Source organism: Gambusia affinis, linkage group LG13, assembly GCF_019740435.1.
Source record: "Gambusia affinis linkage group LG13, SWU_Gaff_1.0, whole genome shotgun sequence".
Classification (NCBI taxonomy): Eukaryota; Metazoa; Chordata; class Actinopteri; order Cyprinodontiformes; family Poeciliidae; genus Gambusia; species Gambusia affinis.
In genome coordinates this window covers 9,935,721-9,962,516 of record NC_057880.1, presented here as the reverse complement: position 1 = coordinate 9,962,516, position 26,796 = coordinate 9,935,721, and the positions used below count along the sequence as shown (strand labels likewise).

Below are 26,796 nucleotides of genomic sequence, written 5' to 3'. Positions count from 1 at the left end.
TATGTGCCTCTCAAAGCTGCCCTCCTTCTCTCTGCCATGATACAGATTCTTCCCATCAGCACACCCTGCCACAAATGACTAGTTAGTATGGCCACCGATGACAGCGGATAAACAGTTTTCCTGTAACAGTAAGTTATTTTTCTGCCATTAGCACACTGAGCATAAGTGATTGGCGGTGCAAAGACCCTCCTCCTAGCTCTGATTGGTTGTTTTTGACCAGGAGTGGTGCATTTCTTCAGTCGGCAATCGTAGCTCAGGGAGGAAGTGGAGGAGATTGACATGTATGTAAAAAACTTTTTAAATAAAAGTTATATCCCCCAGCTTTATGATATAAAGCAAGGGTATTTAAGTATTGCCATTACAATCTACTGAAAAGTCAATGTTTGTCATGCAAAGATATTTAAAACATTTGATTTATTATCAATCCTACTGCTTATATTATGTAGCCAACATCAATTGACTGTAGTGAGTGTAATTTAGACATACGTTGTTATTTTACTATCAGGATGTTTACATTGGTGTCTCTGAGAACTCCCCAGGTGTATTTGGCATTAACCTGTTTACAGTGTTCACACCTCTTGAAGTATTGTCTTACATCTTGCCCCATGACACCTAGAAACCAATGGGCCAACACTGTGTCACACAGTGTTGTTTAATCTCAGTATAAATCCAGCTGTTGTGTGAAGGCCATCGAAGTTTGTTAGAAGACGCGAATGAAAAGCAAAATGAGAAACAAGAAAAACAACAGACAAGTCAATGAAAAAGTTAAAAAAGCAGGGTTAGGATTCACTACTGTCCGTCGGCCACAGGGCAGCAGCAGTGACAGCTTAGCTTGCCACCATCAGTGTGTGAATGTGTGCATGAATGGATGAATGCAGTGTGAAGCAGCATGGAGTCCTCTGGTCTAGATAAATCACTACACAAGTGCAACAGATTTACCATAAAACAATTTGTCAAGCTTTGAACATTTCACAAAGCACAGTTCAATCCATCAGCTGATGAATGGATTGAACTGTCCTACTTAGCTGACACGTCAACCAAAGGGAGCATTAATTACAGAATCAGCCGAGTAGACCATTGCAGCTGTGACAACCATGGCACAGGTGGGGCAACCTTTGACAGGACAAATATTAATCATGCCCACTACAAAGTTTGGCCTTTACGGAGGAGTAGTAAGAAGAAAGCAAATCAAGCCATGCAGGGGAACCCACACATGTGAGAAGAAAGTGCTCTGGTCAGATGACATGAAACAAAACCTTTTGAGCTACATGTCAAACACTATATGATGTGGAAAACTAACAATGCATGTCTCCCTTAATACGTCATCGCCAGAGTGAAACATGGTGGTATCAGCATTAGGCTGTGGAGATGCAAATCTTCAACAGCGATGGAGGAACTGGTTAGTGTTAATGGAAAGTTGGGGCTAAATACAGGCTGAGGAGGAGGTTCTCCTTTTAGCAGGACAATGACCATAAACCTAATGGACGGCCAGAGCAACAATGTTGTGGTTTAGATCAAAAGATGTTCACAATAAGGTAGTAGAATATATCGGAATATATTGTGTATGCAATATTCATATCTAAAAGGACTGTTTGGAGAGCAACAGGTGTTCAATAATGTATTTCAAGTATAATTAACTTGTAATTTAGATACTAATGTAATATTCAACCAGTTTATCAGAGTCTCATGGCATAAGATGCTCAAACTAATGTAATTTCCCCAAATTCTAAAGGTTACAGCGCGATACACACAAAGGTGAAAAGTAAAATAGGCCTACTTGGCAGCTGATATACTCATCACACTATTTGCTATTACTATATTAATTGCAAGATTTTCTATTGTGCAGCCCTAATTCACAAGTTGGAATGACCCAGTCAAAGCGTGGACCCTTCTAAAAAATCCTTTAACATTTCCATTCCACTTGACAATTGAGCAATGCTTTATCACAAAATCTCAACAGAATACATTAAAGTGTGTTTGTGTGACATCACAAGCCCGTCTCGACAAATAGCATAATTGTATACCCGGTAATTTTGGTACACACTCAACAACCCCAAAAAAGTGGATACAGCCCAGCCCTACTACAGTGGTCAGACTGAAAAAAAAGCATCACTTAGCTCCACTGTTTCACCACTTGTGAACCAATAAATTGTTATTGCAACAATTTACTAATATTACACCTGTCTCATGGCTCCATAAACTAAACAACAGTCAGGAAGCGCAAGAGTTACTGCAACAATTTGCCTATGACAAACATAGTTTACATAAATTATATTTACAGGTACTGATAAAATTGCAAAAAATCGTTGCACTCTTACAAAAAAGAAACAAAACAACCCTGCTGTCCCTCTAACCCATAATAGGCTGTGGGGAAAGCAAATTAGGTAAAAGAGGAAAATGATTCACTTAGCCTAATTGTGGGTTGTTGCCACCGTTTCGCAGAAAACATGTTGTTACGATGTGTACACACACTGTCCCACCAGGAGTCTGAGCTTAATCACAAACACCACAAAACTATCATTACTAGTCTGAATGTAGATAACCCATCCACAGAGAGAAGGATTAAAAAGTTATGCATTGCTTTTTAAAAAAAAATTTAAATCATGATTATTTGGAGAGAAAATTCTGTTTCTTTCCAAAGCTATGTTTTAAGCTATTCAGGATAAATGTAAAAAAAACAAAACAAAAAAAAACCACACACATGCACTCTCATGCAGCATCTTTCAAGCTTTTGTGTCTCTGTGAAAGTCGTCAAGGCATTAAATGGGGAGTTCTTATAAAGCGTGCCAAGAGTACAACTGTATACCCAGAGACCATTCAGGGTGAGATTTTGTTGTCACTTCACCCTCTACTTACTGATCTGAAACCCTGGAAACCCAAGTCGCTGCCAGTGATGCAAATGCTAAACTTGTAGTTGCTGAGCAGCTAATAATTTCCATGTTTTTCTATTTAAACCATGCAAAGACATGGGGGCCATGCACAATATCTGACCCAAACAACAGTTTAAGCGAGTAGATTAGGGTTTATTACTGGGAGTTATTTTACTTACATCCCTATTATTTACCAGAATTCACACTATTCACTGATACTCAATTCTGGTTTTGTACTTTTATGTGCCAGTTTTTGAATATTCTAGCCATTAGACAAGGGTCAGAATGAGACTGTCATGTTGTAGTAGCATTTAGTAAAAAATGGTTTGGGCATGCTGCTTGGAACTTGTCACCTAGTTTTAAAACAACATTACCTTAAATATGAGTGATCGGTGGTGTGCCTTTAGTTTCCATTCCATGACAGTCTATGTTTAACAAGAAAAATTTATATTTCCAATTGTAAACATTGGAAAGTGTAATAGCCTTTCATCTGCCAGCTTGACAGCAGTGTGCAGCAACAGGTGGGGGAGGAGCAGCACTTCATAACTCTTCTCTACAAATAGCTGGCCAAAAATCTAATTAAAATAAATGCATCTAAGTCACAACTCCTTCAGGTTCCAACTAGAAAAACTACATGCATACATGCATATATAAATACATACATACATGCATATGCCATTAAGACAAGGTCATAATGAAAACATAAACAAAACATGCGACTGTTATGGTACATTTTACCATCCATTGTGGTAAAAATGGATACGTACATTTTCAAATTGCTAGTGTTCTGCTAGACACCCTCTTTAGGAGATCGATCTATGCCGACCCAGTTCATACCCATATACTGAAAAATATATGGGTATGAATATCAAATTATTTCTCCTTGCATGTGGATGCTTTTGATTAATTGCTTAGATGGGGAAAAAAAATTATTAATAAAAATCTTACAATAATTTATTTGTGTATAACACTGAGCACCCTGTTTTCATTAATTGTGCTCCTGATCATTGTTTGGGCCAGCTGACTCACTTGTGAAATATGTGAAATTATGACCCCTGAGTAAACCGCGCTGCAATTCAGCAGGCTGTGGGTACCATGGGGAAAATCACTTTAAAATCATCAATTGTCAAAGCAGGTACAAAAATAAAAACGCAGGAAGTGGATAAGGGGTGAAATTACTCCTGGTGGAAACATCGCATTACACTTGGAATGGATTCGATTATGGACCGTACTGTAAGCACACAGAATGCACAGCAGCTTTATTCTGCAGAGGAACTTTTTTTACTGAGCTCAAGGCTCACATTTCCTTTTTTATAGACATAGCTTAAGAACAGAAAGTAAGGCTAATACTCTCTATGCAATTCAGCAGGCTGGGAGTGCCATGGGGAAAATCATGGTACTACAGGATGTAAAAATATTAATGCGTCAAAAGGGAATTTCAAGATTACATTTGCAGTTATGCACATTAAAACACACACAATACACAGAACAACTGTGAGGGCTTCAGAGATTATTGGAGATGCAGACGATGTTGGGAAGAAACTTTCACTACAATATCAGAGTGTGCAGTGTTGCAAACACAAACGGCTGCTTGGCTGTATTATTTCAAGATCACGCAATAACACTGTACACCTGGGCATGCTGTGATGGCGTAGGGGAAAGCGCAACCCACATTCGGAGGCCTTGAGTTCTCGATGCGACTGTCGTGGGTTCGAGTAAAGAAAATGTTGGTGAATTTAAATAATATTGAACATTTTACGTTTTTGACCCTAGTTCATACCGATGATAAATTACAAACAGGTAGACTATTATTCCTAATTGTGGGACTTCTGACGAGAGTTATACTGGATTTATCTAGGGGCAGCAGATTAAATCGGCAGATCTTTGAGAATGTCAGGTATCCTTAAAACCATGTATTCTACTTCTTCTTCTTTTTACAATTATGCACTAATTTGAGTCAATCCCATACAGTGCACATGAATTAACAATCTAATTATAATTACAGACATCTAGTTAAATTCTCACCTAGTTAAATTTTTACTGAAACTTTCTTTTTTATAATTATTGTCTAACATTGCGGCAGAAGTTTTCAATGCCCCATTGTTTAAGACTGCACAGTTTCACCATTCACAGCAGCATTTGCAATATTTTGCAATTCCAGACCAGATGGTCAGCGTGGCTTAAAAAAAACAACAAACTTCTGCAGACAGACTACCTGGATGCAGCCAACAATTTGAATTATTGTTGTGTGGGAAGTGATTACAGCATGATGCCCTTTGGTTCGTTCCCCAAAGTCCAGTTAATTTTCCGGGACAGACAAAGCAGCGAAATCGTTACAGTCGATATAACAGCGGATATAAAAATATACTGGGGTTCTCATAAAATGGTTTCATTATGGTCCAAACTCTGGCCTTACCAAATCCAAATATATAATGCTATCCAATCAAAGCACAAGCAGATGTTACAGAGCTGTGACTTAAATAGATGAGGCTGAGGGAATCATTTGTTACAATCTAAATTGACTTAAAAATAAGAGTGTCTGATTCTCTACTTTTTTTAAGTCACTAATCACTGTTTGTAAAGCAGTTCTACTGCGCACTCTGTCTGACTTGTCACCATAGCATACATACATAAAATATTTTGTTAACTGCTGCAGGGGGCAAAGGTCAAAAGTTAAAGCAGTTTCAAGGGTGAGAAAGTCTGAAGCTCCGACCCACCAGACAGATCAGCGGCTGAAGCAGAGCAGACGTTTCCAATCTGCATCCAAACTGCAAAGTCAACAAGAGCCGTTTCAGCCATGACGTAATAAAGACAAGATTGGGAAACGAGATGTTGGCAGGAAAAAAAAAAACCTGAGAGGCTAAAGCGAAAAACTGTTGAGATTCACCCAAACAGCTCCATCATGTCACATACACAGATGCAGAACGGCACAAACAGAAATGTTTGGGTAAGCTTGCGTGACGTGGCGCCTGGTATGTCCGGAGGACTCCGACTCGGGGCCGGCCCCTGCTTAAGTTGTTTTCCTGGAAGAGTTCGAGATGACATGGAGCTTTGAGGAATGTACGGAGCAGCGAGGCAGCCACCAGGACATTCTCGAGGGGAGCCACATGTGTGCATGCACACATCTGTCTGTGTTCAGAATAAGACCAGCTGCTTTCCAAAATATTATATTAGAACACCATAAAATTTACTGATGTGCTCCTAAAACCCCATTACCCAGAATGCACTTTAAGTGCAAAGTTGAAGCACTTGAAATGTTCCATGTTTTCTGTTCTGCAAACGTTTGACACAGAAAGCAGCTTCAAAGCAGTTCGCAGCAACTGTGTTCCTGTGATACTGATAGCGACTTCAGCTCCACCAAGCCAATGCGTCAAGATGACGCACCCTTGTTTTGAAATTAAAGACAAAATGAACTCAGCCTTTCTTGTAAGATATCTGTTTATCGTCACACAAGAATTGTTAGAGAGACACAGACAGAGGGAGAGGCTTATTACTAAACATGAATGGGTCAGTCATCAGCATTGAGACATAGACTCTACAGGGAACTGCATCCGTTCCCTATAGAGTCAATAGAGCAGCACATGGCTATGCCCCTCCCTCACCTGTAAATGCCCACTGCCACTCAACTGCTTGACAGATGGCTACTACACTAAAAAAAATAATAATAATAATTTCTTTAGCAAAAAACAAAAATAAGTAAGTTGTGTTAACTAGTATAGACATGATGGCAGCATCATGCTATTACCGATATGAATGTTATTTTAAGGGAAGCACTAAAAAGTAGGGATGCGCAATATTGGATGTTTTGGTCAATATCCAATATGCCGATATACTAAAACTCATTTGGCCGATAACCGATACCAATACTAGTATTTTCCCAAAGCTTGTAGAATCAACTGCTGGTGAGGTTTTTGGGTTTTTTTCTCCGCGGTTAACCACTCTCTCGCTTTCCCTTTTGGCCACCATGAACTCATCATAATGGTCAGAATGGTGGTTCTTGTCATGGTAAATTAGGTTCAAAGTGTTGTAGGACTTTGCTGTCGCTCCTCCTTGCATCACTGATGCTGAGCAGCCACCACAAACAGCAGTTCTGCTATCAGTTTCCTACACTTTAAAAACCTTCCACACCGCTGACGTTTTCACTTGATGCTCTCCCGCCGTGATCACAACAGTTATGTGTGCGTGACATTATGACGTTGTGCTGTGCTGCAAGCGTCATTGTCACTGGTTTGCCATATAAAAACGGCACCTTTTATATCAGTGACTTATTTTGACAGAATGGCCGATGTCCAATGTTAAATTTTACAGCTAAAATCGGCCGATACCAATACCATGCCTATAATATCATGCATCCCTACTAGAAAGCCATGCATGTAGATTGACTGGTAGCATGACTGATGGCCTCCTAAAATCCCAATACACTGTAAAATGTAAAAGTAAAGTGTACTCAAAAAGAAAAGTGACCTGAACTCATTCCAGCTTACTCTGTTGACTATACTAACTTAAACTTAGCAAAGACAACTTTCTACTGAGGCAAGTAATCAAACTCATCAGCAGCAAGTAACCCGAACTTGGAGTTATGAGTGAGCAAAACGCATCTGCATAACCAGCAAAAAACTCGGCATCATTCGGCAGCTCTCGTTGAACGCACATGCGCATTGGACACTGACGAGTGACGACGTGTTTGAAAGAAACGCCAAACTGTCAACAATACGGCGGTTCCTCCAGCTAAGTTTTGTCACGGTAAGTCCCACTGTTTTTTTTAGCAAACTTATATTTGTTATCTCGGCCGTATAATTCATCCATAAGTCCAGGTTTTGAGGTTAACTTTATGTGTAATGATTTAGCGATGCCTGGGACTAACGTTAGTCGAAAATATCATGTTTATTTAGTGGCAACAAGATGGAGCGGCAGTGCAAAAAAGCTATCCGGGCGCAAAACAAAAAAGGAAAAGGATAAGGATAAAGATGTTGGCGGGTTAAAAAGCCGCTGTACTGTTATAGAAGGCTTATGATGAGTAGACTGCCATAGGTAGACAGCTGTAAACTGTAGGAGAAGCAGCCATGATGAAGAAGTGTAGGGTCACCAGATTTGGGTTTCTGAAAAGGAGGACACTTCGTTTTTGTTGGCGGGGGTAGAATCGGCGGACACACATGCGCCAGGGGTGGAGATGGGGAGACAGGGGTGGGGGTAGAACCAGCGGTAGCACAAGAAATCGTAGCACATGTGTACATGTGCTACCGATTCTTGCCATCTAAAAAAAACCTGGAATGGAGTAGTGGAACGGAGTGGCAATGTAATCACAATGCACTGTAAGCTATGTAATGTGTTTTGAGGCAGTTGACCAAAATCCCGATTTTTAAATTCCCCGGACATTTTTTAGGTCTGAAAAGTAGGACATGTCCGGGAAAAAGAGGACGTCTGGTCACCCTAAAGAAGTGTTATGTTGATATGTAATTGTGGTGTTACTTCTATTGGTAGGACTGCGAAGACCCAGACACACCCCATTGTCTCACACCCCCATTGGGATCCTGACCATCATTCCTGAGGACAGGCAGGCCTCCACTGACTCACTGCACCTCCAGTCTTCAAGTACTGCCATCATTTTGGAAGGAAGTCTTGTCATGAATGATCTTGGGAATCTTCCACATGCCATGTGCTTGCTCTTTGGACTTATTTATTCTCTGAATTTGGAGTACCCTCAACAACTGAAGTACACCTTTGACTTCATCCAAAGGGTGCTTCTCTCACTTGGACATAAATCCCTAAAACCAAAAATACAATCACTCAAAAATCTTCTGATGCAATGAGTGAATGTGATGTGACATTATGGATCAACGTTGATACTTTTACCCTTATTGGAAAAGTGATTTTTATTTCTTGTTTGATTCTTTTTTTGTTGGAGAGAGCATCATTGCACTTGCAGACTACTAAATGGTTTTATGTTAATGAGGAGAAACATTACTTCACTTCACTACTTCACTATTTACTTTATCAATGTTATGATAAATGTTAGGCTCTAGTATTGAGAATTGAGTTTTTGTTTCACACCAGTCAACAAAGACATTTAAGCAGGGATTCTCAAAGTTTTAAAGACTGAGGGCCATTTGAAGGATTCAATATTAGATTGAAGGCTAACCTAGAAAAAAAGTCATGTCATTTTTTTTTCCCTAAAAAAAGTCTATGGAAAACTTTGTTTCCAGGTTAGTGTGTATGTAACCACACTTGAGAACCTTGTATTTAAGGTAAACTTGTTTAATTATTAAACATTTTTTTCCATTCAAACTGTTGTCTGTTGGCTCTTCGTTTCAATAACTTAACACTTTTGGTTCATCTTACTTGAACATATCAAGGCAATTGGTTTCCTGATATTTTGCAAGTAATGTGAACTCTTAAATGTGTAAGCATAACTTATTTTTATGAGTACTGCTTAATTGACATAACTCACAATTTGAAGTAGTCACAATTGACATTTTATAGTCAACTTTACTAATGATTTTGAGTTAACGGCACTCAAGTTTACTGCCATTACATGAGTTGTCTGAATGAATATTTTACAGTTAACCCAATTAATGATTTTGAGTTAACGGCACTCAGGTTTACTGCCTTTATCTGAGTGGTCTAAACATAGTTATTTTTAGCAATAACACCTTAAAATGAATTAGCTACTTTACTTGAAGATTTTGAGGCAATCGGTTTCCTAACTTTTTTTAAGTAAAGTGAACTTATTACTTTTTACAGTGTAGCATGATATTAGCTGGTAATTAACCAGCTAATATCATGCTATTAGATTTGTGTTACTCTGTAGCAGATCGACAAAAAGGTATATTTAGCAAAATATACTTTTACCTTGAGAACTACTACTTCTAAATTTAGATGGCATTTATTCTGTTTTTTTTTTTAATATAGATAATTATGACTGTATGCAGTACTAAATGCTAAACCTGCAATATTATATCTGGATATTTCAATGATGGAACTGATTGTGATTAACCCAGGCGTTACTCACATTGTCTTTTTACATCAACACACTGTCTCTACTACTGTCCTTAGGCTTTAGCATCTTAGTCAGCACAATCTACATGAGAAGTGAGTCTTAAAAATAATGACGGTCAATCCATGTGGTCAGTTTATAAGGAAGCAGAGTTTGAGTACATGACCTCTGAAGTGCTACAGCCTACAATATGTTGCCTTTAAGCCATCTATGCAATACAATTTATCACTTATTGTGATAAATTTCTTGTCATGATAAGTATTTTGACTTATCATCATTACAATAATTTCCAATTGATGATGCTTTTTTTTTAAAAAACTAATCTGTCCATATTGTCAAGATTATTATTTGTACTGTTTACGCCACTGTTTGTTCAATGAGAGTGTAAATAAATATAAATAAATTTAAAAATATGACTAAATAGAGTTACAGAGTGAAGTCTGGTGATACAAGTCACACTTTTTATGTTATTGGTGACCTAATGAAGCGTATTACAAATAAATACGTTTTTCAGGAGTGGTATTTGTGTTTGTGAGGCTACAGTAGTTGTGCCATTCAAGTCACAGCCACCTCAGAAAAAAATAATAGTTCTTATCAGTACATTTGTCATTATCACAATAGTACCACAAAATATTGTGTTAAATCCATATTGAAAACCAATACTGTGCATTGCAATATTACATGTTGATGCTACAACATGTGATTATGACAGCGCAGAAATGGGAATGATTGCTGCTTTTGCCTTAAATACATCACTGATACCGTGTTGTGGATTTAGATTTTAACATAAATGCCAAGTTTGTATTCAAGGTTACAATACAGTGGCACTCTAAAATTAACCCAGTCTTAGTTCTAATACTGTAGAAGCTTAAATTATTCCTGGCAGCTCAGCAGGAACCAGTTATGTTTTAAGCAACCATGATGAATGGAGGCACTGGCAATAAAGAAAGGCTAAAACATGAAAACCTTGAGATGAGTCAAGCCTGTTTCATCAGCTGTACGCATAAGCAAACTCTTCTGCTGGAAAGCAAGTAAACTGAATGTTCAGGTCAACTTCAGTTTAGTCTACAGACACACCTGCAAGCAAACAGGAACTTGTGTCGCGACACCTTGTGGTCAGAGCACGTAAGTTCGGCTACAACTTTCATGACAAAACAGAGAAACTCTTTTTTAACTTCTTTAAATTTAGGGCCTCATCCACCGACAAATTACAGAATAAATCTATAATTTAATTTCCCTCACAGCTACTTTATGTATTGGTGTTAAAGTCACAAAGCAATCATTGAAAACACTAATTGCCTTGGGTTAATTGCTTTGATTGATTATTCCAAATAATGCACAAGAAACTTAATTTTATGCCACATGGTATCAAGAAAAACCAACATGTCCGCCACTACAACCATACTTGCCTATCAATTAAGTATCCGAAAGAGTCGGGTAGTTGCTACTTTGTTACAAATATTTAACATTGAAATTAGGACATATTAACTTAACTGGAGTTTTTTGTTTTTATTCATTTACCTAACAACATGATTTCCAGCTTCTTACGGTCCACACGGAACCTCTCCTCGGTCCACTCCGGGTCTGGTAGCGGATGGGGCCCGCTGAGGTCCTCCTCTGATCCGGGGAGAGGGGAGTCGGTGCTGCGCTCGCTGTTTGAGCCCTGGTCCGACTGCTGCTGCTGCAAGTATCCGCTCAGAGTGTCGCACTGGGCAGCCATGGCGCCGCACGGTAACTTTCTCCAGGGGCCACAGCGATTTGACTTTTAAAGCTAGAGTTAAATAAATAAAAAAAGACAATAATAATAAAAGAAAAAATCCAGACGTCTGTTAACTTAAAAGAAAATAAAAAAAAATCCGTCACTTCGAGGCGCCGTGCGTGCTCATTGTAGGGCAGTCGAAGTTTTTATTATTATTATTATTATTTGAAATTTTTCCTCCGCGGTTACTTCAAGCCCAGTCGTTTTTCCCCCATTGGACAGACTCATAAAGGTAGGCAGCAGCAGCAGCAGCAGCTCAGAGATCCGCTCGCTGTTGTTCGCCTGTCTGCAGAGTTAACGGAGCCTCTACCAGCACACATACCAAGCAGCTCCTCGGGAAAGTTTCACGTGTCAGACTCCTCCCAGAAAGTTTTAGAACATCACCCCCCTCCACACCCCGCCCTCCGGGTTCCTGCGAAGATCTCTACATTTTCACTGGTTCCGAGAAAGTTTCTGGATTTCATTTGTTGTTTCTGGTTGAGCAACTTCATGCATCACTTGAAAGAAGAGGCTACAGTCACTTTTACACCTTAAAACATGTGCATTCAAAAGTTTTTACAGTACTAAAAGAAAACATGAGGCCGTCTTGAATCCTGCAAGGAACCAATGCACGAACGGAACCAAAGAAAAATTTAGAGCAGGCCATCTTTGAAATTAGATGCTACATGTCACTGGCCACTTTATTAGGAACACCCTACATGTACTAGAGTCTGCTTGAGTGAGTCTTATGCGGTTTCTACTGATGCGCTGCTGACCCCCTTTCCCACCACCTTCCAAGCTACTCTATTGGACTGAGATCTGGTGACCAGAAGAAGGGTATAGTGTCCAATGAACTCCTCGTCATGTTCAAGGATGCAGTTTGAGAGGATGTCAGCTTAGACTACATTTCCTCCAGAACACAGCCATCAGAAGACGGGTATGGGATCACGATGGGGGAGATGTATGCAATACTTAAGGTGGAAGTGGTGTTTCAACAATGTACAGTAGGTTGAAAAGAGCCCAAACTGTGCCAAGAAAATATCCCCCATGGCATTACACTACCATCACCGTTAATAAAAGCAGGATGAATCCATTCTTTCATGTTGTTAACACAAAATCCTGGCCCTGAATATTGCTGCTCAAATTGAGACTCATTAGACCAGACAACATTTAGCCAGTTCTGGTGAACTTGTGTACATTTTGATTCTAGATTTATTTTTGTTAGCCAACATGCTGCTGTTTCCCCATCTACTTTAACATGTTGCACATTCAAGAGACGGTATTCTGCATACCCTGCTCATAAGGTGGTTATTTTAGCGATTGTTGTTTTTCTCTATTGTCCATTCTGGCTAATCACCACAATCATCAATAAGGAAATTCATCCACACAACTAGATGTTTTCCTGGACCACTCAGTAATCCAAAGAGATGGTTGTGCATTAAATCCCAGTACATTGGCAATTTATATAATATTCTAACTACCCAATCTGGCAACAATGACCACATCACATTCAAAAGTCACTTAAACGACCATTTTCACCACATTTACTTGTCTAAATTTACAGAGTGAGTTGCTGCCATGTGCATGGCTGATTTGCTATCTGCTTTAACAAGCAACTTAACAAATGTGCCTAATAACACAGCCAGTAAATGTACATAAAGTGTGATTCTGACTCAGCAGGCAAGTAAGTCTTTGTGACCAATGATGACAGCCATAATCTGATTGCTAGACTTTTTCTTATTCCAGTTAGCATGCTGCCGATAAATCACATGCCATTTGTTGCTACCAGCAAGTTTCTTCCAGATATTTTAACTTGTCCTTCTAGAAGTGCTAAAACTTATTTTTTTTAAAATTGGTTGGCTTTTAGGTACACTACATCCACTTTCAAGAAGATTGATGTCAGGCTATCCTGAACTGAAAGCACTTTAATATTGTGGATCATTTCCCTTCTTATTCACCCAATCTGTATAACAGTTTCAACAATTTACTTGTTGATTTAATTTTAAGAATTTGAAGGTAGTCCTACTTCCTTATTGTACAGTTCCAACATTAAACTTTTTTTCCAGAAGCTCCACAGTCCAAAAACATGACTGTTGGGTTGATTGGTCTGTCTAAACTCTTCTCAGGTGGGCGTGCGTGCTTGAAAGATTGTTTATCCTGTCTGTGTTGCCCTGAAATGGACTGGCCATCTGTCCATTGCAGGATCGCATAAGTCAACGCCTCTTGCCCGTTGAGTGCTGGAGATAGGCGCCAGCACGCATCATGACACCACTAGGGGTGTGTAAGAGAACGAGTGGATGGGTAATAATGGGGGTGTATGTAGTATTTTGACTTGTGTAGATTAGAGAAAAGTCATTGCAAATTTAAGCTTGTGCACCCAATTGTTTGAAATATACAACCACTGAACTTGTCTGTCACAGCATGTCTATTGCATCATAATTACTGCACCGTATAAAATAAAATGAACAATTTAAATAATGAATGCTCAATTATGTAGCAAAAAAATATTTTTTTTGCCATAATAATTTACCTAAAATGGTTTTCCCCTAGCAACTAACTACAATCTGATCTAGTGAACAAAATTGGCCTGTTAAAGAATGGCTATGAAGGCAATGCAGACTATATCTGCATCATAAAACCCTCATGTATCTTCATACACTGCAGGAATTAAATAATAAAAACTGTTAAAACCAGTTTACCTTGTAAACACTGTAGATTTACTACACAATAGGTACAGCTGCATAGAATAAAGTACCATAAAATGACATCCTCATCATAATGTCTGCATGCTATATGACTAGAACTCAGAACTATTTTGTTGCAACATAAGGTCTTTCCTTGAAATGAAGTTTAATTTATGCTAAAATATAAATGATTTTTTAAGTACAGCAAGATAAAAAAATTTTATATTTTGCAAACTGCAAAAATGTAACTGTAAAACAAAAAAGCATGTTTGCAGCCCTTCACATAAATAAGCACAAATGAACATTTTAAAAGAAATCTGGAACATCTTCATTAATCTGTATTTGCTAATTGTACAAGAACATTGGGACAGCTGTTGGAGAAGATAATTCAATTTTAATTTATAGAACATCCTTTCTATTTTTATTTCATCATTCCAGCAAAACAGTAATAACCACAGTCCACATAATTAGGCATTTGGCAAGTAGACCAAAGTTAAATAAAACAAATCATGTGGAGGGGAACAGATAACGCCTCATTAAAAATGGCTTGGTTAGTATAAAGTGAGGTGTGCCATCTAGTGGTCATGTAAACTATAAAACAGACAATAACGGGGTTAAATACGGAAGCCCTCCTACAACACATTGAAGGAGGGTTGCTTTATTAAAAAAAAAAAAAAAAAAAAAGTAAATGGATTTCATATTCTGCTAAATATCTTTATTTCAAGATAATGAAAAATATAAATACAAATCTGTTCAAAGAAACATACAGTCGCTCCACCGCAACACTTCGAATAAAATATTCCGAATAATAATTCCAATAATGCCAAAATAGTAAAACGGGTAAGTCAAGTAAAACCTCAGTAGAGAAAGTGCATTAAGCATATTAAACACCTCAGTTACAACCAGTGTGGGGAAAGCACTTGAACAGTACTGTCATCTGTTGAGAAGTTCTGGCAGAAGTTGTTGCTTTATATTTTTCCGTCACATTGCGTACCTCTGGGTCCATTCTCTAGCTAGTTTGTTATACCTTAAGAGGACAAAAAAAGACATAAATTAGAAAGAAGAAAAGAGATTTGTCAGATAATTTAATACAAAAATACTCACTTTTGTCTATCTGTCTTGTAGATCTGTGCAATCTCAGGGACGAGCGGATCATCAGGATTTGGGTCACAAAGAAGGGAGCAGATGGACAACAAAACTTAAAAAACAAATAAGAACAAAAAATGTGTGTAAAAGAAGTGCCTTTTTGTTTGAATTTGCTGTACATTTCCTGCTTAGATCTTTCTAGGAGCCTTCTATTGAAAAGAAAACAAATTAGCAAAAAAGGAAGATTTTCTTATTGTATGTATGCTCCATCTTTCTCCCGCTTCTTGTGCACGCCGCAGATATCCGACACGCACTTCCTCACTTTTCTATCTTTCTGACTGTATTTTAGCTAAGAGTTTCTCAAGAGAAAGGAACAACTCCTCACCAAGTCTTCAAGGTCAGTTTGCAATTAACACCCTCATTTCATGCCTCCAGACAAACTCTTCTTTTTGTTTTAATGGCAGGGGAAGACAAAATGAAACACTTCTGTGTTTGCCTGGTTACTCTGTGGCAAACACAAATTCATCACCACATGTACCACACAGCTCTTTTACGGACATGTCGAAAGGTTCTGCTGCGGCTCTCACATGTCATGCATACCACACATGTGAGTCTCACGCACAGAGCTGACACAACCCACAACTCAAAACATCAAAGCTTAATAAGATTCTTCTCAAGTGAAATGTACTTCAAAGCAGCTGGCTTTCTGAGGCGCAAACAAGACAAGAAATTGCAAGTTTCACCTAATTGCTAATTGATTTGGTTAATAATTGCCAGACTCTGGAAACTCTGAAAAATGGTCCTGATGCACCTGCAATTCTCTGAACTACTCAGAATAAGAAGACATTAAAAGCAACACAAATATCTCTAAGACATTGCATTGACGTCACACAAAATTCCTTTATTTCCCTCACATTTAGACCAAAATGGCATACATTTGGTAATACACCATTATATATGGAAAGCTATAGCAGTTTAAACCACAGTGTATCAATTTATTTAGGTGCTGTTCATTTTATCCGTTTGAATCTTTTCAGCTGTTGCCACTGTGGATCCCACCTTTTTGGATTCACGTCATGTCAGTCATGCAACCAATTCATATTACAAGGAAATGTCCTTCATGGCTAATTACTATATTATATTTAACAAAAAGCAGCAGCTCACTTAGAATTATGATCTTGTTCAATCATAAGTATCTTAATCTGGCATAAGTGTCAACGAGCCAACACTTGTGTCAGAACAAAATAAAATAAAATGAACTAGAATTAGGGGCTGCAGAGTGGCGCAGTTGGTAGAGCTGTTGCCTTGCAGTAAGAAGGTCCTGGGTTCGATTCCCGGCCCGGGGTCTTTCTGCATGGAGTTTGCATGTTCTCCCTGTGCATGCGTGGGTTCTCTCCGGGTTCTCCGGCTTCCTCTCACAGTCCAAAAACATGACTGTCAGGTTAATTTGTCTCTCTAAATTCTCCCTAGGTGTGAGTGTGTGTGTGAATGGTTGTGTGTCCTGTATGTCTCTTTGTTGCCCTGCGACAGACTGGCGACCTGTCCAGGGTGAACCCCGCCTCTCGCCCGGAACGTAGCTGGAGATAGGCACCAGCAACCCTCCCGACCCCATTAGGGAAAAGGGTGAACAGAAAATGGATGGATAAACTGGAATTAGCATGTGAGAAGAGCATTTTTATGGTGAATCGTCTCAATAATTTAAGAAAATAGTTAAATACAAGGAGAGATGCAAGGATATGTCAGACTACATCTGTATAAAATTGGTGGTTACTGGTCCCAAAATAGAAGCAAAATGGATCAAATGAAGGTGCAAATTAAACCAGAGCCATTTATTTCACACTGTATCAAATAATCTTTGAATGAGTCGTGGTGATGAATTGCCACAAACACTGAAATCTCACATATACCTGAAAATTTATATGACAGCCTATTTCCATTGATTTTGATTCTGATCCCATTTTGGGCCAGGCTGTGACCTTGAACAAACCAAAATGACTGAGCAAGAAGGAAATAAGGAATATATGTACCCTTTTTTCACATGTTTTGTGCAATCTATTGCAAATATGATAACAGTGACAATAAAAAGACACAAACACTTCATACTGCTCTAACAATAACGTTTCACAATTTGAAAAAGGGTTACTTCCCTTCAAGGCTTAAATTAAGCAGCACAACTATGCCACTTAAGACTATATTAAGTTATATTTTTAAATGTAAATGCTGCATTTATTGATAACTTCATGGAAATAAAGTTATCAGTTAGGTTCAGCTATTCAATTATTCAGTCAGTTTTGAGGTAAGCCAACAGTTTAACATGATAACACAATTACTCATTTTTGTCCCATTTCCCCCCCCCAAGGCAATGCTAGATAGTACAATAAATGGCCACCCCTACATACCATTGTAATAAATATAAAAGGAAAGAACAATGGTAACAAGTAAATGACAAAAAATTACTTTAAATCATCAGTTGTCAAAGCAGCTACACAATGTCTACATGTCTTATACAAACTGAGAGAGGATCAGTATGAAACATGTGCCTCATTTTTTGTCCTTCACCCAATTTACATTTACAGTTGTATTGTTGTGTATCATTTTTGACCCGCATCTGTTGCAGCAAAGTCTGTAATGAATTGGCAAAATACAAAGTTTAGTTACCTTTTGAGATCGTAAGAGCAGGGGACCACTGAGACCTCAAGATGTCAAGGCAAATGCTGCCATTGCTGTTTATGTTTGGGTGATAGATTTTTGTAGTAAAGGCGACCTATGGAGGAAAAGAAAGCCCAAAAAAGAAAAAGCTCTTTTTTACAACGAGGTTGAAGTCCAGCTATACCAGACTGTAGTTGATATTTTTATGTAGCAAGTTCATATCTGACAACAAAGATAATGTTTTAAAAGACATTTCTATTTTTACCTTTGGTGGTTTAAAAGGATAGTCAGTGGGAAAATGGACAGAAAGGAAAAAAACTCCTCCGTGGTAAGGGCTGTCATTCTGAAACACAAGAGTAGATTATTGCCAAAGCATGCCCAATATTTGTGGCTCAACAGCGTCATGGGCTTCAGTGAATAACATTACGGTAGAGTATGCTAGTCTGTGTTCTCCATACACAACAGAAAGAGCTGTAAAGTCAACATAAAACACTATTGTCTAAAGATCTAGAAGCAATTTGGTTTTTAAAAGTGCTGCAAGCAAATCCAGAATCCAGCAGAAACAGCTTACCGGTCCTGTGATGGTGGCTTGCCAGTGAAACACTTAAGGAAGTAAGATAAACAAACATCAGGTTACGCAATTAACACACATAACATCTGAGTCACAACTCAGTCTCAAAAACACAGCACTAATTCAAGGATTAAAAACATAGAGAAAAGAACAGATGGTTTCTAAAAATTTTCACAGATCCAGATCCTCACACTTACTGTCTTCTCCTACAGGTCCAGCAGAACATGAAGCTGGAGGGTCTCTCTGCAAGTCATTTAGCTCCTGAAAAGAAAACTAAAACTTTACTATTTTGCACACCTTAACAATATTAATGCTTACACACATTTACTTTTACTTAAGTGTCAACTAGTTTTAGCAAACAAGCATACAAGGGAGGAAGCTATACTACGCTGTAAGAAACCAACCCAAAATGTGTTGTCATTAATGCTTTCATAATGCCGCTTGCTGATAGCATAATAAGCTTCGGCATACAACCATCACATGTACAAATGTGAGCCTTTTTACAAGTCCAATAAATGGCTCGTGTCCTGATGTCGGTTCACCACACTCTGCAAATCAGCGACAAAAGCAGGAAATATGATTTTTTTTTTTAAGACACAAATTAATCAAAAGTTTGATTGACTCAAAAGCAGATTGCTAAAGCAGCCTGCTAATTGTACAAAATCGAGAAAATGAGACTTACAACAAACAGCCACCAGAAACGGCTAACAAACAGATAGCTAACATTACATAGGCGTTTCCGCCGCATAGCTTCATCCTGTCGGGCACATTAAACAAAATTAAGAAAAGACGACTGTTCTCACCTTCTGTATTCTCTTCAAAGCCATGCTAAGTCTTTGTGAGTGGGTTATGAGAAGCTACGGTCTAAACTCTGACAGCTGTCACCCACGACAAGGCTCACTTTATGCCGACTCGTTGCTTGTTTTGAAAAACTGATTAGTTCTTTTGTTTCCGCGTTTTTGTTCGACGACGAAGAATGGGCAGCTGGATTGTGGGAAATGGAGTCTTTGACCCAGTTTTTAAAAACGCAACAGCCCACTTCAATAATCTTCGTCAAAATTATCGTTAAGCTAACTACTGAAAGCTTAGGCAAACACAGTATTGCTATAGTACTCTCAACAATATTTAATTAAAACCTTATTTGGGAAAATGCACATTGATTCCACTCTACTAAAGCAAAAATACATATTTTCAGTTCCTCAAAATAGAACAAATTTTTTTTTATTTTGCTCAGTTCCAATTCAAAAATAGTTCATTATTCCCAAAGAAAATTAAAGGTATCAAGTACAAGTCTATGCTGTTAAAGGATGCCTTAAATGAAAGATTGTTTGGGTTAGTATTTGTTTGTCATTCAAAGTCACAATTTGCCATGTAAAATGACAAATTGCTATGAAATGACTAATAGTTGTGCACACAGTCGCAGATGTCAAATGTGCACACCATTATATTGTTTTTCAGAAAACAATATTATCATAAAATAATGTAAAATACGGTGAAATAGCACAGAAATATACTACTACTACTACTACCCCATAAACATGCCATTTGTAAAATAAACAAATAAAAATAAAGACAAAATCAAGGCAGGGCAGAAATGGATCAAAAATCAATGTGTTTCAAAGAAAATAATAGAATATGGGTGTTTTTTTTTCTCACCCATCAGCAGTTGGCTCATCACATGTTTAACTTGACACTCAACTGGAGCAGGGTTTTGACTCCAGGCCTTTTCAGCTGACTGCCTCCTGAAGACCCAATGAATACAGTGCATTTATGTCTTTATCAAGCAGATTAAATATTTATTTTGGCTGCAAAATCAGCATCAGTTTATATGACTTAAAAGCTGATGCCAGCGCTCTTCAACTAATTGGCAGCAAGAATTAAGATGTAAGCAAAAACCATATGGCAACATCTTAAAAGGATTTGTTATGACCAAATGATTTGCAGGGAAAAGTAAAGAAGGATTTAGCTTAACTCCACATCTGATTTGATAGACAAGAATTAGTCATTGTTACCAGTTACAGACAATAAATGATCATTTCGGCACAATATTGACATTAATGTATGCTAGAGATCCAGTTTTATTCTTGAAAAGAGACAAAAAATAATCTGTGATGCATAAATTAAAAAATAAAACTACAAAGACACAGTTCAAGTTTTCTTTTTAACTAAAAAATAGTTGATGTTTGCTGCAGGTCCATTTAAAAATACTATATCTAAGTAAAATACAATGAAACCCTGTTACATGTGTTAAAGAACTTTGTGTCAACGTTGTGGCTGTTTTCTGTATTATTTCTCTTTTGAGTTTTAGTTCCCCTTTTATTTTATGCATTTTATTTTGACAATTTGCTAACTATTCTTGTGCAGTGTTTTCCATAAATTCATTGTTATTCATGTAACATCTGTCCATGGATTCCTTTATTACTTTGCACAGCTTTTAGATCACCTTGTGGAGCATATGGATCTTAAAATCCAAGCCTTGAAGGCCAGTGTTCTGTACTCATAGATGTGTTTCCACATGTATAAGTGTCAGCATCAGGTGTCATCATTTGACACCCGAGTCAAATAACGAGGTCAACAGCAGGACTATGGAGAACTTGACTGGAATCAACCATTTGATTCCAGGGACACACCCAAAAGCTGCATGACACTGGTTCTAGAGGCTTTAAAGCTGGAGCTTCTCTGGACCTGGTCACCTCCAAGGCTGGTCCATTAACACTGTCCTTTTTGACAGCCACTGGACTGACCGTCCACCTATCCATTTTTTTAAAATCTTTGTTCGACCCTACAAGCCCTGATGTTGCCGTTATATGAATTTCCCCAAAGTTCTATTCTATTCTATTTGGTATGGCTTCCAGGCTTTCTGCATGAACTGCATCCCAGTCACCTTCCTTGGCTCTTTTGCATACTTTCATTCCCCCAACAATTTGAGTCCTGATTGCTTTTGACTCTCTCATCAGAGAGCCTGAATAGGTGTATAAAGCTGGCGTTGAGAGACTTTGTCTTAATGTTGTGGTTTTATTCTGTATTTTTTCGGGGGGAGTTTGCGTATAGGCTTAGGTTCTTGTTCAAGTTGCTGTTTCTGCTTTGTTTTGGTCATTGCCTATTGCTTGTGATTAGCAATGTTTCCACCCAACTCCCTCATTTCCTGCTCCACCAGAGGCTTTCCATCATCATTTAATCAGTCTTCTGTTTTAATCCTGTAAAATTCCTCCAGGTCCATTTAGCCCTTATCAGATCCCCCTGTGTTACTCTTGCTTAGTGCTTAATTTTTCTTACCGTTTTTGAATTGGACAACAGTTGTTACTCTTCTTCACATTCAGTTCAGATTCTGCTCTACTACAGTTCTTCGCTTTCACCATGAACCTGCCTGCCTCCTTCCTGTATTGGCGTTCTACACAGCAAAATCCCACTGTAGAATATGAACCTGTGCATCTTGCCTTTCTGTGACTGATCAAAATAAAACAAGTTTGAGTCAGATGGATGCATTAGTAAAAATAATCAAATTGAAGCAAAGATAAGAAGAGATTTTCACCCTTGCAGTTTAACATCAGTATACTGTTTAGCGTTGTTCCGTATTTACCTGTTTTCAATTTCAGGACGGCATGTTTATGATGATGAGGCTAACAGTATAATTGGACATTTTTCAGGTAGAGTGAATGGCATTATTTGGTCAACTGAGTGAAGGGCCTGAATCTTGAAAGGGCAAAAGAGGACATCAGTGTTAGATAATACAGGGACATACAGCACATAGGGGGAAGGGGCACATCTGTCGCCTTTCATGGCTGATCTGTTGGATACTTCAAAGCCAAACACAGCAACAAAACCGAGAAGTATTTATATCCATTTATCTCAGTGGATTCCAAAAATGTTTCTAATTAATCATGGTTTCTTACTCTCCATTCAGTGTCTGACTAGATCTCATCACAAGACTGCAAAGTATAGAAGTCTAGAGTCACATAAGTACTTTGGCATTGAAACTTGGGTGCTTGTCTTCTTCTTCTTCTTATTAGTATTACTTTATATCTGTGAAGCCACCAAGGATCTTTTTATTTTGGTTTTTAATCCTTGTACATTTAAAATGAGCAATTTATCTTTCCTAGATTTTAGATCACAAAAACAACTCAACATGATAATATTATCAGAGGATTAAAAGTTATTTTGGCTCCATAATATTTTAATAATCTTGTCTACAAACATTTAATGAAAAAAACAAACAACTCCTACCTTTATAAGTCAGTTAAATTCAATTTCTTTATTTAGCACTAATTCACAATAAATGTCATCTCAAGGTACTTTACAAAACAAAACAGTCCAAATTATGCATTGAATCAATATTAAATATTCAAATCTGCAAAAGCACACAGACAGAATAAAATTCAATTGCACACTTTTCAGTTTGATCCTACTTATGACACAGTGCAATGAGGTTCTGTTCTTTTTTCTTTTTTAACCAGTTGAGGGGAAACAACCATTTCCCTAAGGAAACCCAACCAACATCAAATCATTGATTTTGCAGCAGTGTTTTGTCCACACAGACAACAGACAGCTTAGCAATGAATCAATTTTAAACTGGATCTTTAGAGTCTGTTTTTAGCAGCCTGCAATTTCTTCACTTGAATCTAAAAAGAACTAAAAATCCCACAAGTTGGCAGACCTAAACTAGCTTTCCATATTTGAAGACCTTGGTTATTTTGGAAAAAATGGGTAAAAACCTAAGACATCTGCAAATTTTCATTATGCTTTTGGTCAGTTGTACATACAATTTGGATTTACCTGAGCCATTTTAGCACACATACAAGTTTTGATCTAAAACATTCTATTTTAACACTTGTCCTGCTGGAAGGTAAAAATCTATAGACTTTTGCAGTCTGATTTTGTCTAGGCCTGCCCTGCATCTATCTACCTAGCTATCTATAAAATATGACCAGCTTCTTTCTCCATACTGTAAAAAGACATTCCCACAGCATGGTCCTGCCAACACCATGCTTAATGGTGGGATGAAGGTGATTCAATGACAATGCAAAGACCAAAAATTAAGTCTCAGTTTCACATATTCCTGTGCACCATCTTCCTCTACATGGCTTTAGGCAAACCTTAAACTGAATTTTTGAATGGCCTTCTTCTTACCACCTTAAATAAAGGTAGGCTTTGTGGACTAGCCGGTTACTATTACTACCAGCTGGAACGTAAATTGCTGCAGCTCCACTATAGTTTCCATGAACCCTTTTAGTCTCCTTTAACATGTTGTGAGTAGTCTATTTCTATCGCTAAAGCACCTTTGACTGTCAGAGCTATCACTGCAGTTAATAACAAGTCACATTTTGTGCCAGAAAAATAGCCCCACGCCTCCAAAACAGGTTGTAATTTATTCCTCACACGCCATTGGTCACACAGATCGATGCGCGCTCGCGGCGCTCCGCGGCGACGCGCCCGCTCTTCTGAGCATCGTTTCGAGGGGACGAGAGCAGAGCCCGAGCCAGAACTGAACCACACGCCGACCGTCCGCCGAATGTTTGCTTCTTCCCGCCGCCAATGCACACCCCTCACATTCCTATGTCCGCCAGTTGACACACTGAACTTGAAGGACCAGGCTTCCAACCCTGCCGGGATTCAGGCGTCCTAAAGCGGGCGGCTTGTTTTTCAGGTAAGCCTCTCCCTCTTCTTTCCCCTCTTGTCCTCTCCTTCTGTCTCTTCTCCTTCGGTGATCGTGGTTCTAACTGTATTCACGCGTCGGTCGAGGGGGAGCGGATAATAACGGGACGCGGGTGTTATTTTACGGTTGCTGTCCGTAGTGCTGAAAGGGCATCGACACTTTGTAGTAAAAGCCCAATACGGCACCACTCTATGGCCTCACGGTAAAAAAGCAGGTCGCATGACTACGCTCTTTGAATGTTATAAGGTGGCTCTTTCTGCAGACTACACAAGGATGCCGTGAGCGTGTCAATGGAAGGGCAGAATATCAACGCTGCAGATGATTTAGCAAAGTCTTACTCATTTTGACAATGGCTGACCCACTCCAATGGATGTTTCCAAGCTGCGCTGTAGAGTATGATACCTCCTCTAGGGACGGTGTGTTTTACTGTTGTTAAGGTCTTTGTCTCACCTTATCTTTCCTCATCTTTCCATTGCAAACATCCAATCAATGTAATCTCTTACAATTACAATGTTTCTGTTTCAGACTAATGCAGAAAACGAGTCCATATTAAACAGTGGCCGATACAACAATTATTTTAGGGTGAACTTTTGTCTTGCCCACAGATAACTTTAACCACTTTCTCTATTTACCAAGCCGGGCTTTGTATAAAATAATTCTTGACACATTTTCTGAAACAGTGTCATTGAAGCATTGCCAGTTTCAATGACAATGCTTCATTGCCATTGAAACAACTCATTCAAGTTGTTACAATGCTCTTGTTGAATGCTCTTACTCATTTAAGTAAGAGCAAAATTTCCAACAAACTGCAGCCTGGCTACCTGAGCAGATAATGCAATTAATTAACCGGTTCATATTAGCTAGAGATGTACTGATCCAATATTTATATCTGGATCAGTCCAGATAAAAAAAACTAATAAAAGATGGATCAGCTATCATGACAATGCACCGATAAATGAGAACAGATCTATTCAGTCTATTTCTATTCTTTGTACTCTGAGACAGGTCATGCTATTTATTTCACATTATGCTTAGAATAACTAATTGCACTTTCTGAATCATTAGAAAAAAGGATTGTTGCTATTAATTTTTTGCATGTTTGACCAAGATAGCCATCCTATTGTTTTTGTCAGTTTCTTTATGATTTTTTTTGACACTTTCTGCTATACAAATTGCACTGACTGAACAAATTAAAGTTGTGTTGTTTTTAAATGTTTGACCTAGCGTGTAAAGTTATTGGTATATTTAAGAGTGCTCTAATTGTGCAGTTATAAAATAAATTGATCATTTAATACATTTATGTGTTTCCTTTTTATTTCCTTCTTTATAAGATATGTTTTTGCTGATGCTGAACCTCAGATATATGTATCAGTATCAAAAGTGAAAACGTGGATTGGTACATCCTTGATATTAGCTTGCTATTCTTGTGTTTACTTCTTCCAAAGAACATATCGATTCTACAAACTGTGCATTTTCTTTTAAATTTTGGCAACTGTTAAAAGATGTAATGCTTTTCTGCTTTAAATACAAGTTCTTATCATGGCATGTGATTTTGTGCAAACACTGAAATTGTGGCATTTTTACCTCTGGTTATCCCATCTCATATCAGCCAGTGCCTAAAACATATGAATGTCTGAGGGTCTTCACCTTCACAATTCATGTTAAAATGTCAAATGTGTTGAAACATGATCCAGCCCACTAGCATTGTTTATGATTCCCGTCTTGCCAAAGGTAAGCAGGAGTCACGTTTGGTCGGCTGCTGCTGCATTGTTTCTCTGATGGGCCAAAATTTCCCTCTCTGCCTACAACAGGAGCTCCTGACATTTCCCGTGGCAGATTTACTCAAAGGATCATGGCACAGACCAACATCAGCGGGCAGGGGACCAACGGAGTGGCGGATGAATCCCCCAACATGATAGTGTACAGAAAGGTAAGACTGGCGCTATTTTTAGCTCACTCTTGTGTGAGCATGCATGACTCTCTGGAATCAATTTTGCTTGATAATGAGCTGTGGCATAGAAACTGCAGATACTTGTATCGGAACATAAGACATAGGAGATGTTGTCGTAGTTGTGTTAATATGGAAATCCAGAAATATATAACATACTTGTCTCAATGTAGGGTTGTCTCATTGGGAGTTTTTTGCGAGTTAACTAATGAAGTAAAGGTTTCATACATCTTAAATTTAGTTTGAAATGTATGTTTAAGAATCTCTGTGCACAGTAGAAAAATCCAGTTCAGTTTGGCCCGTTTTAGTTTTTGATAAAATGCAGTCCAGATTTCTTAAAAACAGTGAATTCAACCTTTAATTAAGCATGAATGTGGAATCTCAAGTTAGACATCGAATTGGGCATCATTTGCCAGCGGTGAAATGTACTCTATTGCATTACAGTGCTGCCGCTCTTTACAAGGAGGGGCCCACTCTGTAGCTCATAGAGCCTCCCCCCTAGACTGACTGGTGCCCTAAGCAGTCTGCTATATTTCTAAAATAAAGGAAAACAAACTGATTCTGCAGGTATTATATTGCCAGCAGTTGCCTAAATACATACAC

At 38.3% G+C, this 26,796-nt stretch overlaps 3 protein-coding genes across 4 annotated transcripts in view; 1 reads left to right on the top strand and 2 right to left on the bottom strand.

Moving 5' to 3' along the window:
- The window catches only part of LOC122842125 (protein bicaudal C homolog 1-like), a 67,423-nt gene extending 55,507 nt beyond the window's left edge, over positions 1–11,916 (bottom strand). Inside the window, exon 1 of the mRNA XM_044135720.1 lies at positions 11,386–11,916. Within this exon, the coding sequence (XP_043991655.1) occupies positions 11,386–11,584 (199 nt within the window). The 5' untranslated portion in view covers positions 11,585–11,916. The remainder of the gene's footprint in view (positions 1–11,385) is intronic.
- A 3,068-nt stretch (positions 11,917–14,984) lies between these two features.
- LOC122842124 (ubiquitin-conjugating enzyme E2 D2-like) lies at positions 14,985–19,571 on the bottom strand. 2 transcript variants are annotated; one of them, XM_044135717.1, is made up of 7 exons: positions 19,396–19,571; positions 18,790–18,853; positions 18,593–18,624; positions 18,287–18,364; positions 18,031–18,136; positions 15,391–15,484; positions 14,985–15,313 (listed from the first exon to the last, which is right to left on the bottom strand). In XM_044135717.1, the coding sequence occupies exons 1-7, from the start codon at positions 19,417–19,419 to the stop codon at positions 15,268–15,270; spliced, it is 444 nt and encodes a 147-aa protein (XP_043991652.1). In that variant the 5' UTR covers positions 19,420–19,571; the 3' UTR covers positions 14,985–15,267. The 2 variants fall into 2 exon arrangements, with proteins under 2 accessions (XP_043991652.1, XP_043991653.1); XM_044135718.1 differs by lacking the exon at positions 19,396–19,571 and adding an exon at positions 18,997–19,282.
- Positions 19,572–24,001: 4,430 nt separating this feature from the next.
- rgs7a (regulator of G protein signaling 7a) overlaps positions 24,002–26,796 on the top strand; it is a 55,868-nt gene continuing 53,073 nt past the window's right edge. The window contains exons 1-2 of the mRNA XM_044135716.1: positions 24,002–24,236; positions 26,057–26,175. Of these exons, the coding sequence (XP_043991651.1) occupies positions 26,098–26,175 (78 nt within the window). The 5' untranslated portion in view covers positions 24,002–24,236; positions 26,057–26,097. The remainder of the gene's footprint in view (positions 24,237–26,056; positions 26,176–26,796) is intronic.

Bases quoted from the DNA above. Each gene is read 5' to 3' on its own strand.
- LOC122842124 (XM_044135717.1), bottom strand. From the start codon at position 19,419: ATGGCTTTGAAGAGAATACAGAAG. The intron at 18,365-18,592 runs GTAAGCTGTTTC...CTTGTGTTTCAG, and splicing joins AAGCCACCATCACAGGACCG to AATGACAGCCCTTACCACGG. The intron at 18,137-18,286 runs GTAAAAATAGAA...TTTCCTCCATAG, and splicing joins ATCCTTTTAAACCACCAAAG to GTCGCCTTTACTACAAAAAT.